The 26,184-nt window shown below is 43.6% G+C and overlaps 1 protein-coding gene across 2 annotated transcripts; it reads left to right on the top strand.

Annotated features, from left to right (window-relative positions):
- The first annotated feature begins 729 nt into the window (after nt 1–729).
- Nucleotides 730–25,434, top strand: GOPC (golgi associated PDZ and coiled-coil motif containing). Of its 2 annotated transcripts, XM_068162293.1 has the most exons (9): nt 730–1,023; nt 9,192–9,356; nt 12,502–12,525; nt 14,279–14,454; nt 14,702–14,867; nt 16,900–16,995; nt 18,718–18,882; nt 19,531–19,711; nt 21,417–25,434. In XM_068162293.1, the coding sequence occupies exons 1-9, from the start codon at nt 730–732 to the stop codon at nt 21,533–21,535; spliced, it is 1,386 nt and encodes a 461-aa protein (XP_068018394.1). In that variant the 3' UTR covers nt 21,536–25,434. The 2 variants fall into 2 exon arrangements, with proteins under 2 accessions (XP_068018394.1, XP_068018395.1); XM_068162294.1 differs by lacking the exon at nt 12,502–12,525 and having other exon boundaries at nt 746–1,023.
- Nucleotides 25,435–26,184: the final 750 nt, after the last annotated feature.

Here is a 26,184-nt window from a genome sequence, read left to right as displayed (position 1 = left end):
CCGTAAAAATAACGTTTCTTGTAGTGAAAAGTCTCTGTTTCGGTCGCGCCCGGGGACTTCTGCCAAGCTTTTGTTGAGCTGGCAGGGCGGGGACAAGGGGGTTGCGCACCTCCTGCCTGCTTGCAGAGGCCACCGGCCGGTGAGGGCACTCCCTCGACACAGGGAAGCCGTGGCGGGGGCGGTGGCACGGTGACATAGTGACACGGTGACACGCCGCCGAACGCCCCAAGGCTTCTCGGCGCCCCTCCCGGCACGGCCCAGCACACAGCGCTCCCTTGCGGCACAGGCTGTGTAGTGCGCAGGCTGGGGAGCGCCGGTGCGATCGAGAGTTCGGCGCTCGGCTACCGCTGCCTGCCACAACTCCACGCGGCGGCAGGCAGTATGAGCCGCGCGTTGCGGTCCGCCGGGTGCCCCTGCACCGCCTCTGGAGCCGCCTGTCAGAGCCGTCACGCATGCGCGCCGGGGCACATTCCTGTCGCTTCCCTGCGTGGCTGCCCCGGTGAAGCCGGGTCGGGCCCGTCGTTGCTGTTGCTGCTGCTGCCGCCGCCGCTGCCGCCTTGTCCCGCGGGGCGGGAGGGGTCGCGCGCGGGGAGCGAGCCGCGGGGGAGCGGCTGAGGCGGGGCGGAGGCTGAGGCAGGGGGCGCGGGCTCTGCTCCTGCCCTGCCCGGGAGACCGGAGCGTGCGAGGGGAGGGGGCGGCGGCGGCGGCGGCGGCGGCAGCAGCATCAGCATGTCGGCGGCGGGCGGTGGTTCCTGCGGGCCGGGCGCTGCGGCCTGCGGCGGAGGCGCGGCCGGTTCGGCCTCGGCGGCAGGCGGCGGGGTGTCCATGTTCCGCTGGCTGGAGGTGCTGGAGAAGGAGTTCGACAAGGCCTTCGTGGACGTGGACCTGCTGCTGGGGGAAATCGACCCCGACCAGGCCGACATCACCTACGAGGGGCGGCAGAAGATGACCAGCCTCAGCTCCTGCTTTGCCCAGCTCTGCCACAAGGCGCAGACCGTGTCCCAGATCAACCACAAGCTGGAGGTGAGGGGAAAGCTGAGGAGGCCCCGGGGGGGCTCTGGTCGGAGGTGGGGCAGTGGGCTTCTGTGCTCGGCGCCGTGCTCGTCTTGCGGCGCAGCCCACGCCCCCGCCGCGCAGGGGTGGCGGGGGACACCGTGCCCTGCCCGTGGCGGCGGCAGCGAGACTCCGCCTGCGGTCTGCGGCTGATGGGCGCCGTGCTGGACCCGACCGGCAAGGGTTAACCTGGCCTGCGTATTGAGAGGCTCTGTCCAGCCCCGCGGGATGCGGACCTGGCCGTGCCGGTCCTCAGGTTTTGGTTAGTACAGCGTTGGCATGAAGCGGTGCGTGCCGAAAAAAGGAAAGTTCTCTTTGATGTTGGGAGCAGCAGTCTTGAGCAACAGATGCCGCTGACTGGTCTCCTACGTGCGTTAAGTCTCCAGTGAAGTTGGAAAGCTTTTTAAGAACGGGCCGAAGACGAGATGCTTACATCTCATAATCTGTAATCAAATTGAGGACATTATGCCTGCTTATAAGTAAAACAAATAGAAAAATGGATCGACTTTGGAGGGACTTTGGCAGGTCCTTTCTTTCTCTGAGCGAGATCAAATAGCTCTCTGCCAAACTCGGTGCCTGAAAATTAATAGCAGAGATTGCACATTCTGTGAGGAGAATATTAACTCTCCTTACTCTTGGAAAGTTCTCTTCATGTCTAATCCAGAATTTCGGTCAGGGTGGGAAGAAAGATGCGTCAGCTGGAGCCAAGCTGGGCAGGGCTGCAGGTCCTGTGGCTTGTGCAAGAGCTGGAGTGCTCTGGAAGGAGATTCTGGGGAGCTTTCCTGTCATTTTGTAGCTGTCCAACCTGACTCATGTTTAGCTTAGTAGGTGGTGTCATTTGGCTTATTACCAGGTGTGGATGTTAACTGCCTTGTTCTTCTCTTACACAGTAGAAGACTGTTGATTTTTCTTCCCTCAATTAGCTTTTCCCTGGGCTAAAAACCTTTCAGTATCTCTTGTAAACCATTCTTTTTATTGCTGTGCTGCTTGGTCTCCTTTTAAATGTATGAGAGTAAAGGGAGAAGATTCTTCAAACCCATGAAGATAACACGCTTTGTAAGAGCTTCAATAGACAAATAAACCACAGAATTTAGTTCTTCCAGTCCATTGTGTTATACTTATGATAATAAAGAGATGTAAGTATCTTCAAACAGTGACATGCTCTTCTGAAGGTGTGCCTTGCAGTAGGAAGTGAAGTAGGTAAATTGACTTGGGTTGTAATCAGGTTTCTTCCTGGTTTGAAGATGTTGTTATGCAAAATAATCCAGAGAGTTTAACAGGAACAAAATACTTCAGAGTCGAAGAAAGGCCTAATTAAACTGGGAGCTTTTTTCATGTTAGCCTTTATTTCACCAGAATACTTACTGTAGTGATGTTTACGGTATTCTTTGTGTTCATACTGCTGTACTGTCATATATTCTATGTATATATATACACACATACTATAAAGCTATACAGTAAGCTTAATTGTATAGGTGTAGTAAAATAAGAGTTAGGGTTTGATGGAAATCAATCCCTATTTATTGCATATTACACAGGGATGGTGGGCACACTGTACAGCCTTGTAAAACAGATGAGCTTTCAAGTTATTTTAGGAGAATGAGTTGATGCTTGGTAAATAACCTCTTTGAAAAGTTGTTTCAAGCTCAAATGTTTTTGAAAGGAAATGACAGAACTCCGATCTTGAAAGGTATTTTGGCAGCTAATGAAAATTACTAGGGGCAGCTAAACAACTGAAGATCAGTCCCTTCAGTCTTGAATGAGCTGAAGAGCCAAGGAGCACAGTTAATGGTTGTAGCATAATGATTGTGTATGTCAAAGTCTATGAGGTCATTGATGATGATATGGAGGATTCAGAGTGAGTGCTTTGGAAGAGAATAAAACCTCTTTTGTCTAATACTTTTATTACTGATGCTAGTATTAGGCCTCATCCCTTTAATCTTTCAAATGGACCTTTAGGAGGTTATAATATTGCCTTGAAAATTGTTCATTTTAAACCCCCATGATTATTACAGTGATAAACTGTAAATTAAAGCTGCTGGTTAAAATCTCCAAGAGATGGAGCTGCTCTGTTGAGAACGTGCCTTGTCTTCTTATGTGCACAGATACTCAGTCAAATGCCTCAGTGTCCAAAATGAAGCATGCAGTTAAAGATACTGACAGAGATGATTAACACTAATATTGGAGTTGAAGATGTACTCAGTGAATTAACTTTTTTCTAATGGATGTATTTCATAACTTCAAATTGCATTCATTTCTTAGTAGCTAACAACTGTAACTTTGTAGTGCTTGTATATTTAATGCAGAGCTGTCATCACATCCATGAAGTGTCATTATTCATAGTTTGCTTAGGTACAAAGACACAGTCAAGCCAATAAGTTAAATCCATCTTCAGAACTGTGCCTTTATGCACTGACTGAGTATGTCTGTTGAAAGCTAAGACTTTACTCCTGCAGCTGCATTTGCCTGCTGGTGTCTTACTGAAGGAGTAGTATTTGTTCCTAGAGGAAAATAAAGTTCATAATTGAAAAATTATTAATGCAGTTGAACCCACAAACCACAGTATTTCCTTGACAGGACTAAAGAAATGCAGTTTAGAACTGGGTTTATCAATTTCATCAGCTTAATGTGCATTCTTTGAGTAATACAGTTGCTTTTAAGAGGCACAGCTTGGTTGCTTTAGTGGATGGAAGGTCCTTCTGCAGGGCTTTGGTGCAGCAAATATTGTGGCATCATTGGTGTATACCTACTGCTAGAGAGATGAGTCCAGGTAAAATACTGTATGAAGGGTGTTTCTCACTAGTGAAGGAAGTGTTTCAGGAAGACAGAGGTTTCCAAAGAGCAAGTTACATTGCCAGTTCAGGGGTATGTTACTTCCAGAAGCAACCTGGAGGTGTGCAGATGCACCGGGGATGTATGCAGATCCATTTACTTGTGCTTTAGTGTGGTGAAGGTTATAAACATACTACTGTGCTTAACAGCATTTGCAGTCCTAAATTAAATTGATTAAGCAAAGGAGGATTTGCTTTTGTGTTTGTCCTGCTGGTCACAGTAGGACAGAGTTAAATTAAGGTAGCTTATCAAATAGGAAGTGTTAGGTGACAGAAGCCACCATCTTTTCTGAGCCCAGCTTAACTTCAGTATGAGCAAATGAAGAAGTGTATCTTGATGGATGATTGTAAGGGCCTTAGGCTCCAGAGCAAAAGATGATGGCTGTTTTTGAGGAGATTTTTTGTGATGCTCTCTTAGAAAGCATTATAAATTAGCAGGTGCAGGCTGACAGCCACTGTGAGATTTGGGTAGATTTTGAATTGAGAGGAAGTTTATAGGCTTTGGCTTTTCCCATTTGACTTTCACTTGAGGGAAAAAAAAAATAGGCAGTGCCTACATGTCCATTCCAAAAATTAAAGTTCTGTATGGTGCAATTTTGTAGAGGTAACAGGAAATAAGTCAATGTGCCAGTGAAAACTGAGGTTGACTAACTCTAGCACTTTGACTACCATTCTGATTCTGTAATTTTAAATGAACAAGCTAGAAAGGAATGTCTGGGAAAGCACACCCTATGTCTTGGCAGTTGTGTTGAGCCCAAGTACAGGCTATAGTTCAGGAAAAGCTTTAAGTGAATGTCTAAGTAGTTAATTGCCTATGTAATTTCACTACTTTGAACTTGGAATCAGCAGGATTGGAGGAACAAACTCCTTTTAAGCAGAATTTCTCTGTAGGTAACTTGTCATTGTATCAGCTAAAACATGGAGTTTATATAATTAATGTGAGAATCCCTTTAAAAGAAAACCAAAACAGTACAAAACAAGACAAAGAAAACTAAACCAAACCAAAACCAGGAGGGGGTTGGTCTCTTCTTCCAGGCAACCAGCACCAGAACAAGAGGACACAGTCTCAAGCTGCATCAGGGGAAGTTTAGGCTGGAGGTGAAGAGAAAGTTCTTCACTGAGAGAGTTGTTAGCCATTGGAATGTGCTGCCCAGGGAGGTGGTAGAGTCACCATCCCTGGAGGTGTTCAAGAGGGGATTGGATGTGGCACTTGGTGCCATGATTTAGTCATGAGGTCTGTGGTGATGAGTTGGACTTGGTGATCCTTGAGGTCTCATCCAACCTTGGTGATTCTGTGATTCTTTACCCCATGCTAGGTGTGCCTGTAAAACTGGAAACACAGTTGCAGTAACTTCATAAGAAAAGTAAATTGTTTATTTCTCTTATTTAAATATCATAAAAAATTTCAGTATCTACTGAGCAGTTTTATTAATTACACTTTTAACTCTGGATACTTCTTCTTACTTGGAATAGAAATCTGCTGCTACTAGAATGTGGGCTTTTGGGAAACCAGTTGAAGCAGCTAATTTGATGTCCTAAACTACGAGCAGTGATTTTCATCATTGACAAGCAGCAAACATTCTTTGGTTGTGTTGAAATGGGGGTGGGAGAATCAACAAAAATTACCATTCCCAAGTGGATAATTTACTCAGAAACTACCATTTTGTACACTGCTGTCACACTTCGGTTTTGCAAGGAGCACAGTGAAACCCTGGTGTCTTTCCTGGTTTCTCGTTCAAACTGGTCCATTAAGCTTAGTAGGGCTGCGGGAGAAACAGCAGCAAGTGCTGCTGAATAGGCAGGAAGAGTCAAATAGTCAAGACAGGGGAAGGGTAGAGTGTTCCTGTCTTTTGGAGAGCTGTAGTCCAAGTGGCAAAGCAACACTTGTGAGACTGGGGACAATCCTTTCTTCCAGCAATTTGAGAAACATCATACTTAAGAGTTACAAGAGGGATATGACAAGTTACAAGAGGGATATGGACGTGCTGGAACTTGTCCAGAGAAGGGCCAGGAGGATGATCAGAGGGCTGGAGCACCTCTGCTATGAGGACAGACTGAAGGAGTTGGGACTGTTCAGTCTGCAGAAGAGAAGGCTCCGAGGTGACCTAATTGTGGCCTTCCAGTATCTGAAGGGGGCCTACAGGAAGGCTGGGGAAGGACTTCTCAGGATCTCAGGTAGTGATAGGACTAGGGGGAATGGAATGAAGCTGGAGGTGGGGAGATTCAGGCTGGAGGTGAGGAGGAAGTTCTTCCTCATGAGAGTGGTGAAACCCTGGAATGGGTTGTCCAGGGAGGTGGTTGAGGCCCCATCCCTGGAGGTGTTTAAGCCCAGGCTGGATGAGGCTCTGGCCAGGCTGATCTAGTGTGGGGTGTCCCTGCCCATGGCAGGGGGGTTGGAACTAGATGATCCTTGTGGTCCCTTCCAATCCTGACTGATACTATGATACAGATACTTGGCATCTAGAAGCTGATGCTAAAATTAGGGGAACCCATGAAAACTTCTTAGTATGTGTGGTTCACAACAGTGCACAACAGGCTCTTATTATTGAACCAATGCCGCTTGCATGCCTGGTGCCTGTGAGCCTGTTTAGGCCTCAGGCTGTAGGAACTGCAGCTGTCACATCCTGAAAAATTGTCTGCTGTCCTGCAGTTTTGTAATGTTTTGGGAACACTGAGGAATAATGATTTCATTGTTTGTAAAGCATAACTAGGGGCTTTTTTTACTTACTTTTGCCTTTAAGCCATGTTTCTGTCTTTAAAGCAACGCCCCCAAAATGTAATGTTAAGCAAATATGCTGGTGTCATGTCTTGATATTTATGTTGCTTTTTTGTTTCATATACTGGGGCAGAAGTCACAGAGTAATTGCAGTGTTGTAATGTGCTCTGTTGTGTTTGATCATCCTTCAGCCTTTAAATCAGAAGGTTAATCATCCCAGTGAGCAGTGAGTGTTTAACTACATAAACATCTCAGTAAACTTTCTGGGATCTAGCATAAATTACATGAAGATAGGCTGCTGCAGTAGTAAAAATGCCTCATATACTTTGTCTCTGACTTTTGGTTTGCTCCCATGGCAAGGTTCATAAGGGCCTCTCTTGTAAAATTTGCAATTAAAAACACCTATACTGGAGTTGGTTTGTTGGTAACAGCATCAATGGAGCTTGTGAAATCTCACCTTCCTGCTGATTTGTGGGGAATGATTTGTCCTAATGACAATGTTGAGCACTTTCTTGAGTCACTAAGACCCTCCAGTTCAGGCCCCCTCAGGTTTCCCACAGGATCTGAGTTTCCATGTCACAGCATCCTTTGCTTTTTCATCTTGCCTACCTTCCACCTAGTCACCTTGGCCAACCCAGAGACGAGAGCAAACCACCTAGTGCTGTTAGCTCTTGTATCTGGGTGGAGTAAACAAACTGAGTCTTCCCACTTTGACCTCTATGAGGGTACTAATCCATCACTCTTTCCTGCTAGTAGATGTTTTGCTCAAAACTTACACCTTGTAGGAAGTTTAATCACACCCATGTACTGCTCTCATGTGTGTGTTTGAATCTTGAAGCTGGACTCACTGAAATCATCAGGGAGGGAAGATGTAAAAGGGAGAAATGCACACATGCAGATAAAGTGATGGCACCAGACTGCTTTCTTTGGAAGCCTGAGATAGAAATGATGAAACAGTCCCAGGTTTTGTGTTTTGGTTTGTTTCTTTTTATTGCTGGTCTGCTTGTGTTTGTTGTTAGGTCTGTCTTGTAATTTCTTCTGTTGTCTCTGCCCCCTCTCTGTTTCTTATGGAGCAGCTTGCAAAATTGGTTGTAGAGCTGCTGAATTTTCAGTGGTCTTTTCTGTGTGATTCCTTTATAGCAAAGTGAGGGAATGTGGATAAAAAGTAGTGCTCAGAAGAATAACATAATGGAGAATTAAATGAGCTGGCCAAGCTGAGAAGGGCAGAACTTGCCTAAAATAATGTAAAGATTTGTCAGCCATGAAGGCTATGAAAGAGGTAGATCACAAGATTTGAAACCAGCTTACTCTCTTTGCTTTGTGGTGTGACTGGTGTGTCTGCATTTGTTCCTGGGGAGAGATTTATGGCTTCTCAGAATGTGTAAACAGATTACTTTCATGGTGTGCACTCATACCATTTCTCATTTTGTTCTCTTTTTTAAAGCAGCAGGATATGAATTTAAATCCTAGGGCATATGCAGAGTACTATTTATTGATCTATTTATTTTATTATGAGCTTGACAGTCTCTTTGTGAGCATTTTGGGGCATCACTGGCCACCATTCCTGCCGCTTTGTAATTTGCACAGGGAAGTAGCTCCTCCCTGCTACACCTCTGTTATTCTATTCTGTTCTATCCTGTTCCTATTCTACATCCTTGTACAGGTGAGGCTGAACTATATTCCACTGGTGTCATTTATCTGTTCTTCCACTTTCTGCTTCTCCAGACATTCTGAACTAGAGTGGATGAGCTTTTGTGTATATGTACAGAAAAAAGCAGTAGTGGGCAGCATGTTAGTCTCTGAAAGGAAGAAGGCAGTAGTGTAGGTAATGTCATTCAACAATAATAGTGCTAACAAACATAGTAAAGTAGAGATAATATTGTTATACACTATGTGAAATTGGCACTGGCTCAAACTCTGCCTTTTGTTATTAAGGTCTTAGTTATTTGCTCTGAATTCTATCATCACTTCTTACCCTGGTAATGCATTCTTTTGCTGCTTCAGTTCAAGTGAGTATTGGCTTCTGTTTGATGGCAGAGAGACTTCAGCAGTGGCTGGAGACTGGGGAGAGCAATGCAGTTTTGTAAGCAACCCATTTCTCTAAAGATACATGGCTTTCTAGCATTTTAAATATCATCTTACTGTAGGAGGAAATTCCTGGTTTAGAGTTCTCTGAGGGTTTACAAGTAAATAAAGTTTTTAATCAAGCTGACAGTTGGAAGCCTCATTTCTCAACAAAAGTAAATGCTGACCTAGTGTGTTGAGGCTCCATGTAAGCAAACAGGGAGAGGTCATTCTGCTGTGTTCTGAGGAGTCATTCACCCCCATCTTCTTGGCAGCAGCAAGCTGGAGATTGGCTTGACCCATCCCATTGAATTGCACTAAAAAGCTTAATGAGGCTGTCTAAATGGTGTACCTGAAAAGTTAGACCCAGTAAGTTCTCACTGAGAGTCAATTCCTTCCTGCTATTTTTTGTTTGCATTAATTGTTCTTGTCTACATTACACTGTGTATAGCATACATGCACCAGCAGATACCATAGTTCTGATGAGCCCATTGCTCTAACTGCTATGATGGATTGTATCTTCACAGGCACAGTTAGTGGATCTGAAATCTGAACTGACAGAGACGCAGGCAGAGAAAGCGGTGCTGGAAAAGGAAGTGCATGATCAGCTTTTGCAACTCCATGCTGTTCAACTCCAGCTACATGCCAAAACTGGTCAGAGTGTTGATTCTGGGGCTATTAAGGCAAAGCTGGTGAGTATGGTGTCTTGAATGAAGGATTATATTCTACTCTTTTCTTACCTGGCTGAAGTTCTTCCTTGGAAGGTGTGAATAAGCTGCTTACAAGCTTTGACTGGGTCAGAGAGAGTTAGCTTTTTCTTTAACAGCCAACCATAAATGTTATTCATTAACAGCCATTAAAAATAACATGAGTAATGGATAAGAATTTCAGAAATTGCTTTTACACAAACAGGTTTTCAGTGGTTTCTTTAAAATAGGCAAATATTTGTATGATATTCTGGAGACCAAAGCTGCAGAAGAGCATAGCTTCCAGTATGCAAATACAACCAAATCTTCATGTGTCACACTTGAGGCTTGTTCTAAGATAAGCCTCTTTCTTTTATTGTAGTTACACTCTGATAAAAGCACAAAGGGAATTGTTTTGCCATACAGGAAGAGGGTAGATGGCATCACAGTCCTCTCTCAGTAGTTATTCTTTCTCTTTAAAATGCCTCAGAAGCATCTACAGTGCTATCCATTGCTACATGCAGCAGACTGTCATTAAATATCTTAGTAAGCCACTGATAGTTTTGTACAAAATGGTTTTTAGAAGCTTAGACCTCTTACTGAGGCTTAACTCCTGAGAGATGTAGAGAGTAATACTTTGAACCTTTTTGTTTCTTCTTACCTTATTATAAACAATTCCTAAAGATATATGAAGACTCAGAGCAGTCTTCTTCCACAGAAGTATAAATGCATTTTACTTGCATTGTTTCAGGTGTTGTCTCTGTTGAAACTGAATTTTACTTTCAGCCTAGACTGATAGTCTCTCCTTAATTCCACTTAGTTCTTCCTTTTGTTTATAAACATTAGGGCTAATCTCTTTAGTTTGCTTTACCTTGCCTTTAGGGATTTCATAGTTTTAACAAAGAGAAGTTCAGCTTTAAACTGTTCTAGATACAGAAGGCTACCAAGGCCTAGGAACCTTGAACAAGCAAAACTGATGCTGCCTAAATGACACTAAAATGGGAAGTCTGAGTTTAGGTAAATAAAAACTGTCAGGATGATCTGGCAGTCAAAAAGCTCCAAGGGCAAAGAACTGTGTCAACAGAATATGTGGTGGGGAAATCAAGTTCTGCCCTAGTTAACTTCCATCTTGCTCTGTTAGCAACCACTCTTCTTTCATATGTAGACACTTAAGCATAAATGCATGCTCTACAAACTGTATAACAGTACAGTAATGGTGAACTGAAGTACCTTTAAATGTTTCAGATCTGTAAGCAGTTGATAATAACATCCTCATAGTTTAGGCTGACTTTCTTTCCAGGTTATGGGGTTTCTGCTTAGTCTGAGTAGAGTACCTCTTACAGAGAAAGAGTGTGAAGCTGTTGAGTACAAGTTGTAAGAATATGAAGCCTAAATGAATTATTTTTCTTGTTTTGCAGATGATATTCTTGTTTGCTAATTCTCCCTGTCCTTTATGTCCCTCCTGAAATAAATACTTAGCTATTCTTTCTGAAAGAAATCTTTTCCCAGTATAACAGGTGTCATGTTGTTGTTTCCTCCCCCCGATTCAGGGGCCATTGGGTGGCAGTTGAAGGCACAAACCCTGTTTGCCATATAGCAATGAGATTCCAGAAGTGCAGAGAATCCCAGAAGTCCTTTATTATAGCCTTGTAGAATCCATTGCATTACAGAGTCTTAGAGTGTCCTTAACAGAAATTCAGAAGCCCTTAACAGATGAAGCAGTTAACAGAAGTCCCAAATATATCCTTAGCAGCAGCCCTATCCTAAAGCCCTGACCAGAAGCAGCTAACTAACAGAAGCAGAAGTTCCTAGCAGCCCTAAACCTCCCTAAGCTGTTCCTAACCTAAGTCCCTAACTGAAGTAACTATTGCTCAGAGTGGTTGTTTATATACTCTGTTTGTTATCAATCACTTAACCAGTAAAACCCAACCACATGTATCATAGTATCAGTCAGGGTTGGAAGGGACCACAAGGATCATCTAGTTCCAACCCCCCTGCCGTGGGCAGGGACACCTCACACTAGATCAGGCTGGCCAGAGCCTCATCCAGCCTGGTCTTAAACACCTCCAGGGATGGGGCCTCAACCACCTCCCTGGACAACCCATTGCAGGGCTTCACCACTCTCATGGGGAAGAACTTCCTCCTCACATCCAGTCTGCATCTCCCCACATCCAGCTTCTTCCATTCCCCCTAGTCCTAATCACTACCTGAGATCCTGAGAAGTCTCTCCCCAGCCTTCTTGTAGACCCCCTTCAGATACTGGAAGGCCACAATAAGCTAAAATCTTTTCCCAGTAAGAGGTGCCAGCATGCCAAGGAGGTGGCTTCTGCAGCATGTTCCAATCCAAGGGTGCCAACATGAGGATGTTGTTCTTGGCACACATGGAATGTTATTATCACAGTATCGCCAGGGTTGGAAGAGACCTCGAGGACCATTGAGTCCAACCTGTCACCACAGTCCCCATGACTAGACCATGGCACCAAGTGCCACGTCCAGTCCCCTCTTGAACGCCTCCAGGGATGGGGACTCCACCACCTCCCTGGGCAGCACATTCCAATGACCAATGACTCATTGTTTTGCTCTAGGCAGCGTGCTAAGGAATTGGTCAGCTAAGGAGTCGTGCACTCTGCATGTGTCCAGCAGCTGCTCTCAGAAGAGTGGCTGCACCATTGTATTACAGACTTTTATTTTCTCTGTATTTCTATATTTTCTATATGTTTCTATATTTTTTATGTATGTTTCTATATTTTCTATATATATTTCTGTATTTTCTGTATATATTTCTCTATTTTCTCTCTATTTCTACAGTCTATATTTCCTACAACCCTTTCAAAACTGCTTTCCTGCCTTTTACATTATCTTACCATCTTTGTAAACATCCTTGGTATTTTAGGAGATAGTATTGTTTGAAATACTACAATAACCTGAACACTTCAAAACCAGGTTTGCAGTGACTTTCACTGCACAATGCCATAATTATTTCTAAGTACACTGAATAGCACTCTGCTTGTTCTTTATGCCTTCTCATAAAACAAACAACCTGATGGTGAATTTCTTTTGGAACTAGTAATTGACTTTTTATTTTTGCATTTTCTTCCAAGTTCCTATTGCCTCTTTCTCTAATTGTGGAACTCTTTTCTTCTGTCTTAAGTCTGTCCTTTCTGTGGATGAGATGGTAAGTATGCTGATTACCTCTTCGGTTTTTCTTTGATGTTTAAGCAGTGCTTTTGTTTTGTGCAACAGCTTAGATAGATTGAGCCTCAGAAACTGGCCAAACAAACCTGCCTTGTTCCTTTTTTCATGTTTTAGTTTTTCCTTTCTGGATTTGGTGCCCTCTTTCCCCAGCCTCTGTGTGTTTTCTTTATTATTACAGCTAAATTTGGGGTTGCATCTGGCAGGTTCTGAAGGATTGTTCTGGCAGGATCTCAGAGTTAAGATCATAGTATCATAGTATCAGTCAGGGTTGGAAGGGACCACAAGGATCATCTAGTTCCAACCCCTCTGCCATGGGCAGGGACACCCCACACTAGATCAGGCTGCCCAGAGCCTCATCCAGCCTGGTCTTAAACACCTCCAGGGATGGGGTCTCAACCACCTCCCTGGACAACCCATTCCAGGGTTTCACCACTCTCATGGTGAAGAACCTCCTCCTCACCTCCAGCCTGAATCTCCCCACCTCCAGCTTCATTCCATTCCCCCTAGTCCTATCACTACCTGAGATCCTGAGACGTCCTTCCCCAGCCTTCCTGTAGGCCCCCTTCAGATCCTGGAAGGCCACAATTAGGTCACCTCGGAGCCTTCTCTTCTCCAGACTGAAGATGCTGAAACAATTTTTGAAGCACAAACACTGCACACATCTATCAATGTAGTATTAAATCTTCTCTGTGTTGTAATTAAAACCAGTACAATCCTGCCAACTTTTCCTTCTTTTCCCTTTTCTCAGCTCTTTTTAGGGGCATAATTTAACATGAGGCACTGGCAAGTGTAACTGCCCTAGCAATATAAACACAATAATACAAAGAAAAAGTGAAGCAAAGTTAACTTTTATCTTTTGGTCTTTCGTGGTGATAGATTGGAAAAGGTTCTAAAGACCATTTCCACTTTTATTGTTATACAGCTTGTTATCATTACTCAATATTTGCCTTCCAAAAAGCCCCAGGATCACTGTTAACTGTCAGCTTTGATCTTTGCCACTGCTCTTGCCTTTTTGTTTGGTTTAGGGGTTGTCTTTTATATTACCAATGGCAAGCACACCTCCTTCTGTCTTGTAGAGCCATGGAAAGCATGAAACTCTTCTGTATCTTCCTCAGGGTTTAAAACATTTTTGAGGCTTTTGTCACTTCTCTTGGCAGTCCTAACAGGACATTTCTTGTTTGTTTGTGTGAAAATAATTGTCATCTTGCAGGCATGACAGACTGGTAGAACATTTCTTTGACATCATGGTAAAAATCACGAGAAAATAGTTAAAAGAATGTTGTCCAGTTGAAGGGCTTAGTGGGGTTTGTTGGGTTTTATTTCAAAATAGTATCTTTACTTTGCATGAAGTTCCTGTTGGAACCCAGGAACAGCTAAGGATGATACTCATGCTGCTTAGATTTTGCTACCTTTGTGTGACAGGGAGAAGTGCAGTTGCTGATTTTGGTTCATGGGCTTTCAACTGGTATATGCATTTTGTGCTAAGTAGTGTAAGCCAGATAAAAATCATGTCAGGAGCACAAAGTTGAATGCAAGGCCTCCTCTTCCCAGAAGGGAGTATGCAAACCAGTAGCTGCACTTCCAGAATCCCTGCTTTCACTCTTTATCTTGCATGCATGTCTTGCACCCAGGAGAGTAATTTCAGATTGTGTATGCAGAAACATTAAGGGCTCATTCATTATTAACTTTGATAAAGCTTTCCAATGTTGTTTTCCTCCCTTTTTCATGTAAAGGAGAGAGAACTTGAAGCTAACAAGAAAGAAAAAGTGAAAGAAGCTCAACTGGAAGCTGAGGTGAAGTTGCTGAGGAAGGAAAATGAAGCACTTCGTAGACACATAGCTGTGCTTCAGGCCGAGGTTTATGGAGCAAGACTGGCAGCCAAGTATTTAGATAAGGAACTAGCTGGAAGGTATGTGAACTCAATCCATGTCCTGTAGCATGAGATATTTTTGTTGTTGTTTTCTTCCTTTGCATCCCCAGGGAGAGATCTGAAGGCTAAGCAGGAAAAGACTCACATTTGCAGTTAACTGAACAAAAGGAAGAGCCAAAAGTCTCCCCGGTTCTTCCACTAGTTGCTATGTGGCTGTGTGCTGGAGCCAGATGAAGTGTATGATTTTTTTTCAGTTGTAGCATATTGGTTTATTCCCTTTATGTAGGGTCCAGCAGATTCAGTTACTGGGCCGAGATATGAAAGGACCTGCCCATGACAAGCTCTGGAATCAGCTGGAAGCCGAAATACACCTCCACCGTCACAAAACCGTCATCAGAGCGTGCCGAGGTCGGAACGATCTCAAACGACCGATGCAAGCACCACCAGGACATGTAAGCTGAAGAGATGGAAAATAGATCTGAGTACTTCATCTTTGTGATTGGTTTCACTTCAGTATGGTGTCCTTTCAAATGTCACTTCTAAACACATGATTCTTTTCTATGCTGAAGGACAGTTCCGTGCTGAATAGCTCGTACCCATAAATGACCATGACAAATTCTTTTGACTAACCTGGCAACACTTAGTTCTTTTGAAAGCTGAGCCTCTGCCATGTCTATGTATAAATATGAATTTAACAGCATCATTTTGTTACCTAGGTTTCAAAATGTAGATGATCTCAAAGGTCTTTTCCAACCTGGTTAACTCCACTCCATTCTCCTCCACTCCATTCTCCTCCACTCCATTCTCCTCCACTCCATTCTCCTCCACTCCATTCTCCTCCACTCCATTCTCCTCCACTCCATTCTCCTCCACTCCATTCTCCTCCACTCCATTCTCCTCCACTCCATTCTCCTCCACTCCATTCTCCTCCACTCCATTCTCCTCCACTCCATTCTCCTCCACTCCATTCTCCTCCACTCCATTCTCCTCCACTCCATTCTCCTCCACTCCATTCTCCTCCACTCCATTCTCCTCCACTCCATTCTCCTCCACTCCATTCTCCTCCACTCCATTCTCCTCCACTCCATTCTCCTCCACTCCATTCTCCTCCACTCCATTCTCCTCCACTCCATTCTCCTCCACTCCATTCTCCTCCACTCCATTCTCCTCCACTCCATTCTCCTCCACTCCATTCTCCTCCACTCCATTCTCCTCCACTCCATTCTCCTCCACTCCATTCTCCTCCACTCCATTCTCCTCCACTCCATTCTCCTCCACTCCATTCTCCTCCACTCCATTCTCCTCCACTCCATTCTCCTCCACTCCATTCTCCTCCACTCCATTCTCCTCCACTCCATTCTCCTCCACTCCATTCTCCTCCACTCCATTCTCCTCCACTCCATTCTCCTCCACTCCATTCTCCTCCACTCCATTCTCCTCCACTCCATTCTCCTCCACTCCATTCTCCTCCACTCCATTCTCCTCCACTCCATTCTCCTCCACTCCATTCTCCTCCACTCCATTCTCCTCCACTCCATTCTCCTCCACTCCATTCTCCTCCACTCCATTCTCCCCAAGAAGAATAACATTTATGAGATTAGATTGAACTGACATTGAGTTTTAAAACTGGTTTTAAAGGTCAGATAAACTGACACTGCAAAATACTGACTTAGGCTTGGTTTTGCCTCCCAAAGGGTACTTTTTCAAAAGTAAACCCTTAAAAGGCATTTAGCTGTGGGTACCCTTGGTAGGATTCACCCAAGCTGGCACATGGTGTGTTAAATCACTCCAGTGTTCAGTGCATAAACCCAAACATTTTCAGGAAGGTGCTTTACTTCTATCTGTTCTCAATACCTGAGTTGGTCTGATGGATCTTGCTGCTTATGCTGCCAGTTGCATACAAAATATTGCTGGACAAATAAGTGTATGTGTGGTTTTAAAGGTGTGCATAATGGCAACACTGGCTTAAAAAAAAAAACAGAATAAATACCTTGATTTAATTAGATTTATGGTTTTTTTCCAGTTTTGGGAGGAATGGCTTTGGTATGATTTGTTTTTCTTACAGTAAAAATAAACTTGAGCAAGCTGTGCCTTCCTTGGGACAGCATTAGATCATCTTCTATAATTCGATGAGCTCTAAATTGCAGTTTACATCATGTAACTTCTCAGTAGTGATCAGTGTTGCTTCATGCAGTCCTTCTCTGGTTTTAATATGTGGCTGGTTTCCTTCTTTTGAAGTGAAGTGGTGTGTTGTGCATCACTTAGCACTGAAATTACATTTTCATCAGGAGTGCAGAGTGAAGAATCTCTTCCAGATTTCATACCCTGCCTGTAAAGGGACACTGTCAGTTTGCCCTGCCTGGAGCTTGTCTAAAACTCTGTTACTGATACACTGCTTGTATATAATTTAAATAACCAAAATGCAGAAGTGCATCCTTTTCTGGTTCACATATTTATGCTACATTTGTGTTTTTCTCAAACTAGGACCCTGATGCCTTAAAGAAGAGTCAAGGTGTTGGCCCAATTAGAAAAGTTTTACTAGTTAAAGAAGATCATGAAGGATTAGGAATTTCAATCACAGTAAGTACTTGCATTTATTTCCCATCCCACAGAAGCAGCAATTTAACTTTGTGGTTGTACTTCTGTAAAACATGTGGATCAGTGAATTGATTGTTAAAACATACCAAAAACCCAATACACAGTACCAGAGCTGTGGTCCTAGGACTTGATAGTTCAATCTGATAGATCAGGAAATGGATAAACTGCTCCCTTTGTAGAACTGATGATTTCAACTTGTGTTTAGGGTAGGGACACCACAGCAGATGAGCCAGTGGTGAATTTCAGGGGTGGTTAAGTCAGCAGAGGAGTTGAAACAATGTCAGAATTGACTTCCAAAGCTTAGCTGTTGTGACTGTAACTCAAATCTCCCAGCTCACAAAAGCTCTATGAATTCTTTGGAACAATGTTTGAAAATCCTGGCTATTACACTTTTATTCTAAATGTGACTTCTGTTTCTTGCAAGTCAGCATGGTGCCTGATAATGGTTTTTTAATGAGGTTTTGATGTTGTGTCATCACCTTGTGTATTATTATCACCTTGTGTATTATTATCACCTTGTGTATTATTTATTGGACGTGGCACTTGGTGCCATGGTCTAGTCATGAGGTCTGTGTTGATAGGTTGGACTTGATGATCCTCGAGGTCGTCTTCCAACCTTAGTTATACTGTGATACTGTGATTTTATGCTTTTATTATTATTCAGAATTGTCTCCTTTCACTCCTTGAGTCTATATTTCAAATGTATCCATTCTTTTCAGTGAGGAAACATAAAGGGGAACATCTCATGTTCTTCTTAAGTGTTCATTTTGTCTGAAGCATATCGAAACAAGCACTTTGAAAGCAACCACCAAAATGTTAGGCTTGAGGTGAGGAGAAAGTTCTTCACAGAAAGAGTAATTGGCCAGTGGAATGTGCTGCCCAGGGAGGTGGTGGAGTCACTATTCCTGGAGGTGTTCAAAAAAGGATTGGATGTGGCACTTGGTTGTGATGAGGTGTTAGGTATTAGGTAATAGAATCATAGAATCAATAAAGTTGGAAAAGACCTCAGAGATCATCAAGTCCAATCTATCACCCAGCACCTCATGACTAACTAAACCATGGCTTCAAGTGCCACGTCCAGACCCCTCTTGAACACCTCCAGGGATGGTGACTCCACCACCTCCCTGGACAGCATATTCCAGTGGCCAATTACTCTTTCTGTGAATAACTTTCTCCTCACCTCGAGGCTAAACCTCTCCTGGCACAGCTTGAGACTGTGTCCTCTTGTTCTGGTGCTGGTTGCCTGGGAGAAGAGACCAATCCCCACTTGTCTACAACTTCAGGTAGTTGTAGAGAGCAAGAAGGTCTGCCCTGAGCCTCCTCTTCTCCAGTCTAAATAACCCCATCTCCCTCGACCTCTCCCTAGCCTCGTTGCCCTTCTCTGGACACGTTGAAGTGTCTCAATATCCTTCTTAAACTGAGGGACCCAGAACTGGACACAGTAATCAAAGTGTGACCTAACCAGTGCTGAGTACAGGGGGAGAATGACCTCCTTGCTCCTGCTGGCCATGCTGTTTCTGATGTGGGCCAGGATGCCAAATAGGTTGGACTTGATTTCTGAGGTCTTTTCCAGCCTGGTTGACCCTGTGATTCTGTAATGCTGTAAGAAGCAATCAGTTAATTAAAATCTACCTTTAAAAAAATTATTAATAAGAAAATACTAAAAATCAACCTTTTAATTTTTTTATTTATTATTATTAATAGGGTGGGAAGGAGCATGGTGTTCCAATACTGATCTCTGAAATCCATCCTGGACAACCTGCTGATCGATGTGGAGGGCTGCACGTTGGTGATGCTATCCTGGCAGTCAACGGAGTTAACCTAAGAGATGCCAAACATAAAGAAGCTGTAACTATTCTTTCCCAGCAGGTCAGTTGGGACTTACTACCAACAGGCAATTTAGGTGCTTCCTGTGTTCTGCCAATTGAATTATCTTGAATTTTCATGTTTTCTGTTAAGCACAGGCTCTTGCTAAACTCCAGTGATTCCTGAAGCTCTATCACCTCACACTTAATCCTCTTACATCTTGCTATTTAGGAAGGAAAATACTGGGCCAGTACTGGTTCAATTAAATCCACTGGCTTGTGATTCTTCACTAAGGCTGGCTGAGATCAGCCTGTCACATTGCCAGAGAAATAATTATTCAGTGGCATATGTTTTATTCATTTATGACTGGACAGCTGCAGCCAAACAATGTTGCTCATATCCTTTGTGGTCCAGACTCTTCCTCCCGCTCTGCTTCCCGTTTTCAGACTGTTAACAAGTGCCCTTGATTGATCAGAAAACCTACTCATCAGAAGTTTAAAATGTCTTGGTACAAAGCTAAGGAATTCAGGTAGCTTTGCTAAATCTTAGCTATAGAACTGCACTTCAGTTAGTAACAACTTCATTCAGATACACTTTACTGTGGTAAAGACACTGGAAATGGTTTTGTGACTTAGCTCATCTCGGTTATCCTGTTAGGGAGCTGTGCAGCTGTAAAGTAAATGTGCAATTTTTTTTGTTGTTGCATTTTAGAGAGGAGAGATTGAATTTGAAGTAGTGTATGTTGCTCCAGAAGTTGATTCAGATGATGAAAACGTCGAATATGAGGATGAGAGCGGACACCGCTATCGTTTGTATCTTGATGAATTGGAAGAAGGTGCAAATCCGAGTTCTAACAGGAAGGATGCCAACGTGGATGTCAAACCCTCACAAGGTAAATCTTCTGAAAACTGTGTTACATGCAGCTTGATTCTGAAGTCTCAAAGTGCAAACCAATTTCACAGTATCACAGTATAACTTAGGTTGGAAAGGACCTTGAGGATCATCGAGTCCAACCTATCAACACAGACCTCATGACTAGACCATGGCACCAAGTGCCACGTCCAGTCCCCTCTTGAACGCCTCCAGGGATGGGGACTCCACCACCTCCCTGGGCAGCCTGTTCCAATGACGAATGACCCACTTGGTGAAGAACTTCCTCCTCACCTTGAGTCTAAACTTCCCCTGGCACAGCTTGAGACTGTGTCCCCTTGTTCTGGTGCTGGTTGCCTGGGAGAAGAGGCCAACCCCTTCCCGGCCATAACCACCTTTCAGGTAGTTGTAGAGGGCAATGAGGTCACCCCTGAGCCTCCTCTTCTCCAGGCTAAACAATCCCAGCTCCATCAGCCTCTCCTCACAGGGCTGTGTTCAAGGCCTCTCCCCAGCCTTGTTGCCCTTCTCTGGACACGTTCAAGTGTTTCGATGTCCTCCTTAAACTGAGGGGCCCAGAACTGGGCACAGTACTCAAGGTGTGGCCTAACCAAAGCAGAGTACAGGGCACAATGACTTCCCTGCTCCTGCTGGCCACACTATTCCTAATGCAGGCTAGGATGCCATTGGCCCTCTTGGCCACCTGGGCACACTGCTGGCTCATATTCAGGCAGCTGTCAATCAGCACCCCCAGGTCCCTCTCTGTTTGGGAGCTCTCAGCCACTCTGACCCCAGCCTGTAGCTCTGCATGGGGTTGCCATAGCCAAATTTATGGACAATGCTGGGTGTGTATTCATTGTAGAATTAATCTACTGCTAATTCAATTAACCTACTAATAGGCTGCTGGCTCTTTTGGTTGGTCCCTCACTTATTGGCCTGGTTTACTTAGATTTAACTAAAATAATTTGTGGGGATTTTTTTTGTGTGATAGCCTTTTAACAGAGGTTGAAATTCAAATTCATTCCAACCATTTCCTGACTCTGGTCTAGAAGTAGTTAATTCCCCTTAACACTTCGTGTTTTGGCTGCTGCTTCTAGAACAAGGAGCAATGGATGTAAGCTGCAGCACAGGAAGTTCTGACTCAACACAAGGGGGAACTTCTTTACTGTAAGGGTCACAGATCACTGGAACAGGCTCCCCAGAGAGGTTGTGGAGTCTCCTTCTGTGGAGACTTTCAAGGCCTGTCTGGATGCATTCCTCTGTGACCTTAGCTAGATTGTATGGTCCTGCTCTGGCAGAGGGGTTGGACTCAATGATCTCTTTGGGTCCCTTCCAACCTCTGACATCCTGTGATCCTGTGATTCTTCAAATACATTTGTTAGATTAGAGAGCTGTGGAAACAGTTTGTGTGATCCTGTGATTCTTCAAATACATTTGTTACATTAGAGAGCTGTGGAAACAGTTAGTGTGATCCTGTGATTCTTCAAATACATTTGTTAGAGAGCTGTAGCAACAGTTTGTGTGATCCTGTGATTCTTCAAATACATGTGTTAGCTCAGAGAGCTGTAGAAACAATTTGTGTTTTGCTGCCACGCAACGTTTCACTAAAAACCTATTAGCTTTTATTTTAGTGGTCAGTTCAGCACACGTTTCAGTTCCTAGCACAAGACTCCCTGCTCTGTCCTTCCCAAGACTGCTTCTCATCCTTAAATTTCCTTTTTAACTTACAGTGTTTGATAAGAAGCCAAGTATTGATGGACATGAAAATGGAGACCTGGGGAATTCCGTCGAAGCTCCGTTAGAAGACACTGCGCCCAAATTAGCCCGTTCTGCCGAGTCCTTAGCCTAAAAACATACAAACAAAGCCCAGTCAACTGGACATATCCCATCTTTGGGAACAATTGATAATCAATATGGACTGCTCCAAGTTGCATATACTAATGTAGGTTGTAAAAGGGTGATTAAATGTCAAAGGGAACTGTATTACTGTTGCCTGGAAAAAAGGCGGTTACCTCAGGGCTTCCTCGCGAGCAATGCTAAATGTGGAAAACTGTCTTTTGCGTGACACACAGTAGTTACCTAACACATGGCATGTGAAATGAGTTTTCTTTTAACAATGAGCACCAAAACATGAGATTTCTAGAAAGGATGACCTCAGTACAATCAACTCTTAGTCTCATTAATGTCCCCGAGGAAGTAGAATAAGATGTGGTCAGCTTCGTTTTGACGCTTTCAAGGGAAACCTGTTGTTCAGTTTGGTGTAAAACAAGCTTTAATTGTAGAAGGATGAGGAGGAGACTTGTACCATTGCAGCCATGAATTTTGTACATGGGACTTTGGACTGTAACTTTTCAAAGAAAGGTGGTGGTTGGCTGTTCCTTATTTTTAATTCTCAGAAGAGTAAAAACCAGAGCAAAGACTTACCAAATTCCAGTTAGGACAGGGGAGTACTTGCTTATTGTGATCCTTCAGCCCATGATCCTTTTATGAGTGAGCTTTTTGGCATTGTTTTAATGAATTCACTGCCAATTGTTCCATTTAAAACTTGCTCCATGAGTAGGATGGGGTTTTAAAAGCAAAACAGTTAACAAAAAATATCCACACTTACGTGGGCCCTTTGGTAGTTTTTCTGAGCATCATCAGCTGAGCATTCATTCTTGAATGGATGTGGTTACTGCTAATGCAGAGTGGTTTTGAGTTGGTGATCATTAGCTTGACTTTATGAAGTGCTGAGTGCTTTTGATGGGTACTAAACATATTCATTTCACATTAAAACAATCTTTCCAGAAGTGAAAGCTGACTGCACAGTACTTTCCAGGAGGTGCTCAGAGTCATACGGTGTCTGGCCCTATCTGCGTTACGTTATGGAAGTCTTATTAGCCTATAATTGTCTTACTGTTGAAACAAAACGTTACTCCTTTTGTAAGAGCAGTGTATCTTTAAAATAGCTTTTTAATTGGTGTGCATCTAAAGGCCCACAGCACGGTTGCAAATGGGAATGCTGAGGATGGTTTCTTGGCTGGTCGCTCATACTCCGTTTGTAGATCTCTCGGTGAAGTGCAGTACTCTCCACATGGTAATCACATTTGTTATTTCAGCATGCAGTGCCAGCTCTCCTGTTTGCTGCCCTGCAGGCTGTTGAACTGTACTGTGAAAAGAGGAGATTATGGACACTGAGAGAGGAACTCACGTGGGGAAACCATCTTTGCAAGAGTCGCTGTGCCGGACGCGCTTACAGAAGGAAGAGAAAAAACCTCAAAGGCCTTTAGAGTAACATCAAGGAATCTTACGTTCTAAATTGTGATGTAGAACACAGTTACTTGTCTCTCCTAGGAGCACTATATATATATATGTTTATAGGGGGGGGGGGAAAAAGCCTAAAAATGTATATACTTTATTCAAAGAATTTTTTTTGTGCTATTTATAAATCCCTTAACTTGGCTGTTCCAGGAGCGTTGTGTGTGTGGTGCGTGTGCGCATGAGCTCCACTTCCTCGGTGGAATAACATTCAGTTGGGTTTTTATATATATATATATATCTCTACTAGTCTCTGTCATGCAGCATCCTGGTGAGGGGGTTTTTAAAATAGTCAAAGCTGTACAGTTTTTCAGCACATGAAAACTAGTATTTAAAAATAAAGCTGTGTGAAGAAGAAACAGGTCCCCAGGCATGTTTCTTTTCCCTGAAGCTTCAGAAACGTTGAGAACACGTTGGCTGCCTGTTAGCAGATGAAGCCGCTGCTGCAACTTTGCATCCAGATTTGTGTTTCCCCCAGTTACTCTGAAACTCTTCTGTGGCCTGCAACGTTCAGTGTCCTCTGTCAGAAAGGATGATTCAGAGCCAAGCAGTCATCTTCTGCTCTTTGAAAATCACTGCCGTATGAAGTCTTGCTGCGGTTGTTGAATCGAAACTCCATCCAGCTAGCCCAGTAGCTTTTTCACAAAGGCATTCAATCTGCCTGTACAGTTTCCCTTTGTTTGAGGGGAAAGGTGAAATCTTTAATTTATTTGGTCTTCCTTCTTGTCTCAGCTTGTTTTCCACTGAAGGCTTTTGAGCAGTTCTAGCCTGAAGTGGAAGAATGTTTCTAGAGCTGTTCCCCTGCCATTCCCTGTCCACCGGTTTCTCATGATGCTGGACTCCTTTTCTTCTGGAAGTTGCTGGAGCCTTTCTCTGCTTTTACCTTGTCTATTTTTAAGCTATTTATGAGATCAACAGAAGGAACAGCTGCTGTACAAATGACTAGGAGAGGAGTAAACAGATCAGGTAGCAGTAAATTATGACCAGATTTCCTTCCTTGCAGTTTTTATAATCTTCGTTTAGAAAGCCCTGACTGAAAGGATTTTGCTCAGGCACTACAGCCTGTCTCCACGTACTCCATACTTCCTTCCAGCTGACTTAACATACTGGTTTATTGTAGTCATACTAAGATGCTTAGAGATTAATACTGAAACTGAGGAGAGTTTTGCAAGTTGGGACTTTCAGATCCAATAGACAAATGTGTGTTCCACCCTTTGCCAGTACCGGGAACTCAGTCCTGCTGATTCCCAGAGGTTGAACGAATTGGGCTTGGGAAAATTTCTGAGGCAAGTCAGTATTCAGACATCATTTTTACCTTTTTTTAAGTGTAAAACAGTTTACTTGTGTGTGAGTGTGTGTATATATATATTTTTACTTAAAAAATAAAATAATATTCTAAAGAGAATTTTGCAATTTTTTGTTTTTTAGTAGATAATTCTTTGCCTATTTCAAATCTTCAGTGAGACAATTGTATTTTAAAGGGGGGACACAGTGTGTGTTGGCATCTGGGACCAATGTTAATTACAAGCATGTAAGTAAAGGAAGGTGCTTTATGGCAATAAATCTAACCCTGATCAAAGGCTGTATGTAGTATTTCCTGTGTAGAAGTGTGTGCTTGGCAGGGGAGAAGGTTTGCCTCTGCCTGTCTGTATCTTAATCCACAATGGTATCAAACACAATTCAGGGAATGGAATGGAATGGAATGGAATGGAATGGAATGGACCAGACCAGACCATGTTGGAAGAGACCTTCAAGATCATCGCGTCCAACCCGTCATCCAACACCACCTAATCAACTAAACCATGCAACCAAGCACCCCATCAAGTCTCCTCCTGAACACCTCCAATGATGGTGACTCCACCACCTCCCTGGGCGTTCCAATGGGAAATCACTCTCTCTGTGTAGAATTTCTTCCTAACATCCAGTCTGAACGTTCCCTGGCACAGCTTGAGTTTGTGTCCTCTTGTTCTGGTGCTGGTTGCCTGGGAGAAGAGACCAGCCCCTGCCTGGCTACAACCTCCCTTCAGGTAGTTGTAGACAGCAATAAGGTCCCCCCTGACCCTCCTCTTCTCCAGGCTAAGCAACCCCAGCTCCCTCAGCCTCTCCTCTTAGGGCTTGTGTTCCAAACCCCTCCCCAGCTTTGTTGCCCTTCTCTGGACACCTTCCAGCAAGTCAACCTCCTTCCTAAACTGAGGGGCCCAGAACTGGACACAGGACTCAAGGTGTGGCCTAACCAGTGCAGTGTACAGGGGCAGAATGACCTCCCTGCTCCTGTTGTTATCTGTCCAAACATTATTGCCTCACAGATTGCTCTCATTTCTCTCATTTCTTATTTCAGCAGGCAGAGCATTTTGCAACAAATGTATACATCCAGCTAAACTGAATAGAAGATATTTTTATTAGCCTCTAAATAAATACTCTCTTCTGCCTTGCAGTGATTTCTGCACCTAATTCAGACTGGTATTTAATTTTCTTCTGGTGTTACATGAAATACAGACCCCTAACCTCATGTGTGTGTGATCTGGTAAGCATGTAGTCCACACCCAGCCCAAAAGCTGGAACTACCTCACCTGAAGTTTGACACCAACTCAACCTTGGCCAGCAATGGTTAACAATGAATTGTGTTTTAAAAAAGACAGAGGTAGAGGATGTGTCTCAGGTTTCACTGAGGTGCTTTTTATGATGAATGTTCTTCAATAAAAGGGGAGGGGGGAAATATTTGCATTGTCTGGCTTTATAATAATACCATAAATACTCTGAAGCTTTTGGTTAAGGAGGGCTATAAAGTCCCAGGCCTGTCAAAGGATTAAGTCACAGAATCAACCAGGTTGGAAAAGACCTTTGAAATCATCAAGTCTAACCTATCACCCAACACTATCTAATCAGCTAAACCATGGCACTAAGTGCCTTGTTCAGATCTTCCCCTACTCAAATTTGGATCTGCTGCCCATGTACTAGGACCATAGAACTGCTCATGGTAGACCAGTGCAGTTCTCCTGGAAGAACTCTCTTCTTTACTGTTCTTTGTACCTAAACCATGGCACTAAGTGCCTCATCCAGTCTCTTTTTTTAAACACTTCCAGTGATGGTGACTCCACCATTTCCCTGGGCAGCACATTCCAATGGCTCTCTCTGTGAAGAACTTCCTAACCTCCAGCCTAAACCTCCCCTGGCACAGCTTGAGACTGTGTCCTCTTGTTC

Source organism: Melanerpes formicivorus, unplaced genomic scaffold (genome assembly GCF_026170545.1).
Source record: "Melanerpes formicivorus ecotype bairdi unplaced genomic scaffold, bMelFor1.0.p_v2 SCAF_63, whole genome shotgun sequence".
Taxonomy (NCBI): domain Eukaryota; kingdom Metazoa; phylum Chordata; class Aves; order Piciformes; family Picidae; genus Melanerpes; species Melanerpes formicivorus.
Note: the sequence above shows the minus strand (reverse complement) of the source record. Positions and strands in the feature narration are given on the sequence as shown.

Bases quoted from the DNA above. Each gene is read 5' to 3' on its own strand.
- GOPC (XM_068162293.1), top strand. From the start codon at position 730: ATGTCGGCGGCGGGCGGTGGTTCCTGCGGGCCGGGCGCTGCGGCCTGC. The intron at 1,024-9,191 runs GTGAGGGGAAAG...GTATCTTCACAG, and splicing joins AGATCAACCACAAGCTGGAG to GCACAGTTAGTGGATCTGAA. The intron at 9,357-12,501 runs GTGAGTATGGTG...TTCTGTCTTAAG, and splicing joins GGGCTATTAAGGCAAAGCTG to TCTGTCCTTTCTGTGGATGA.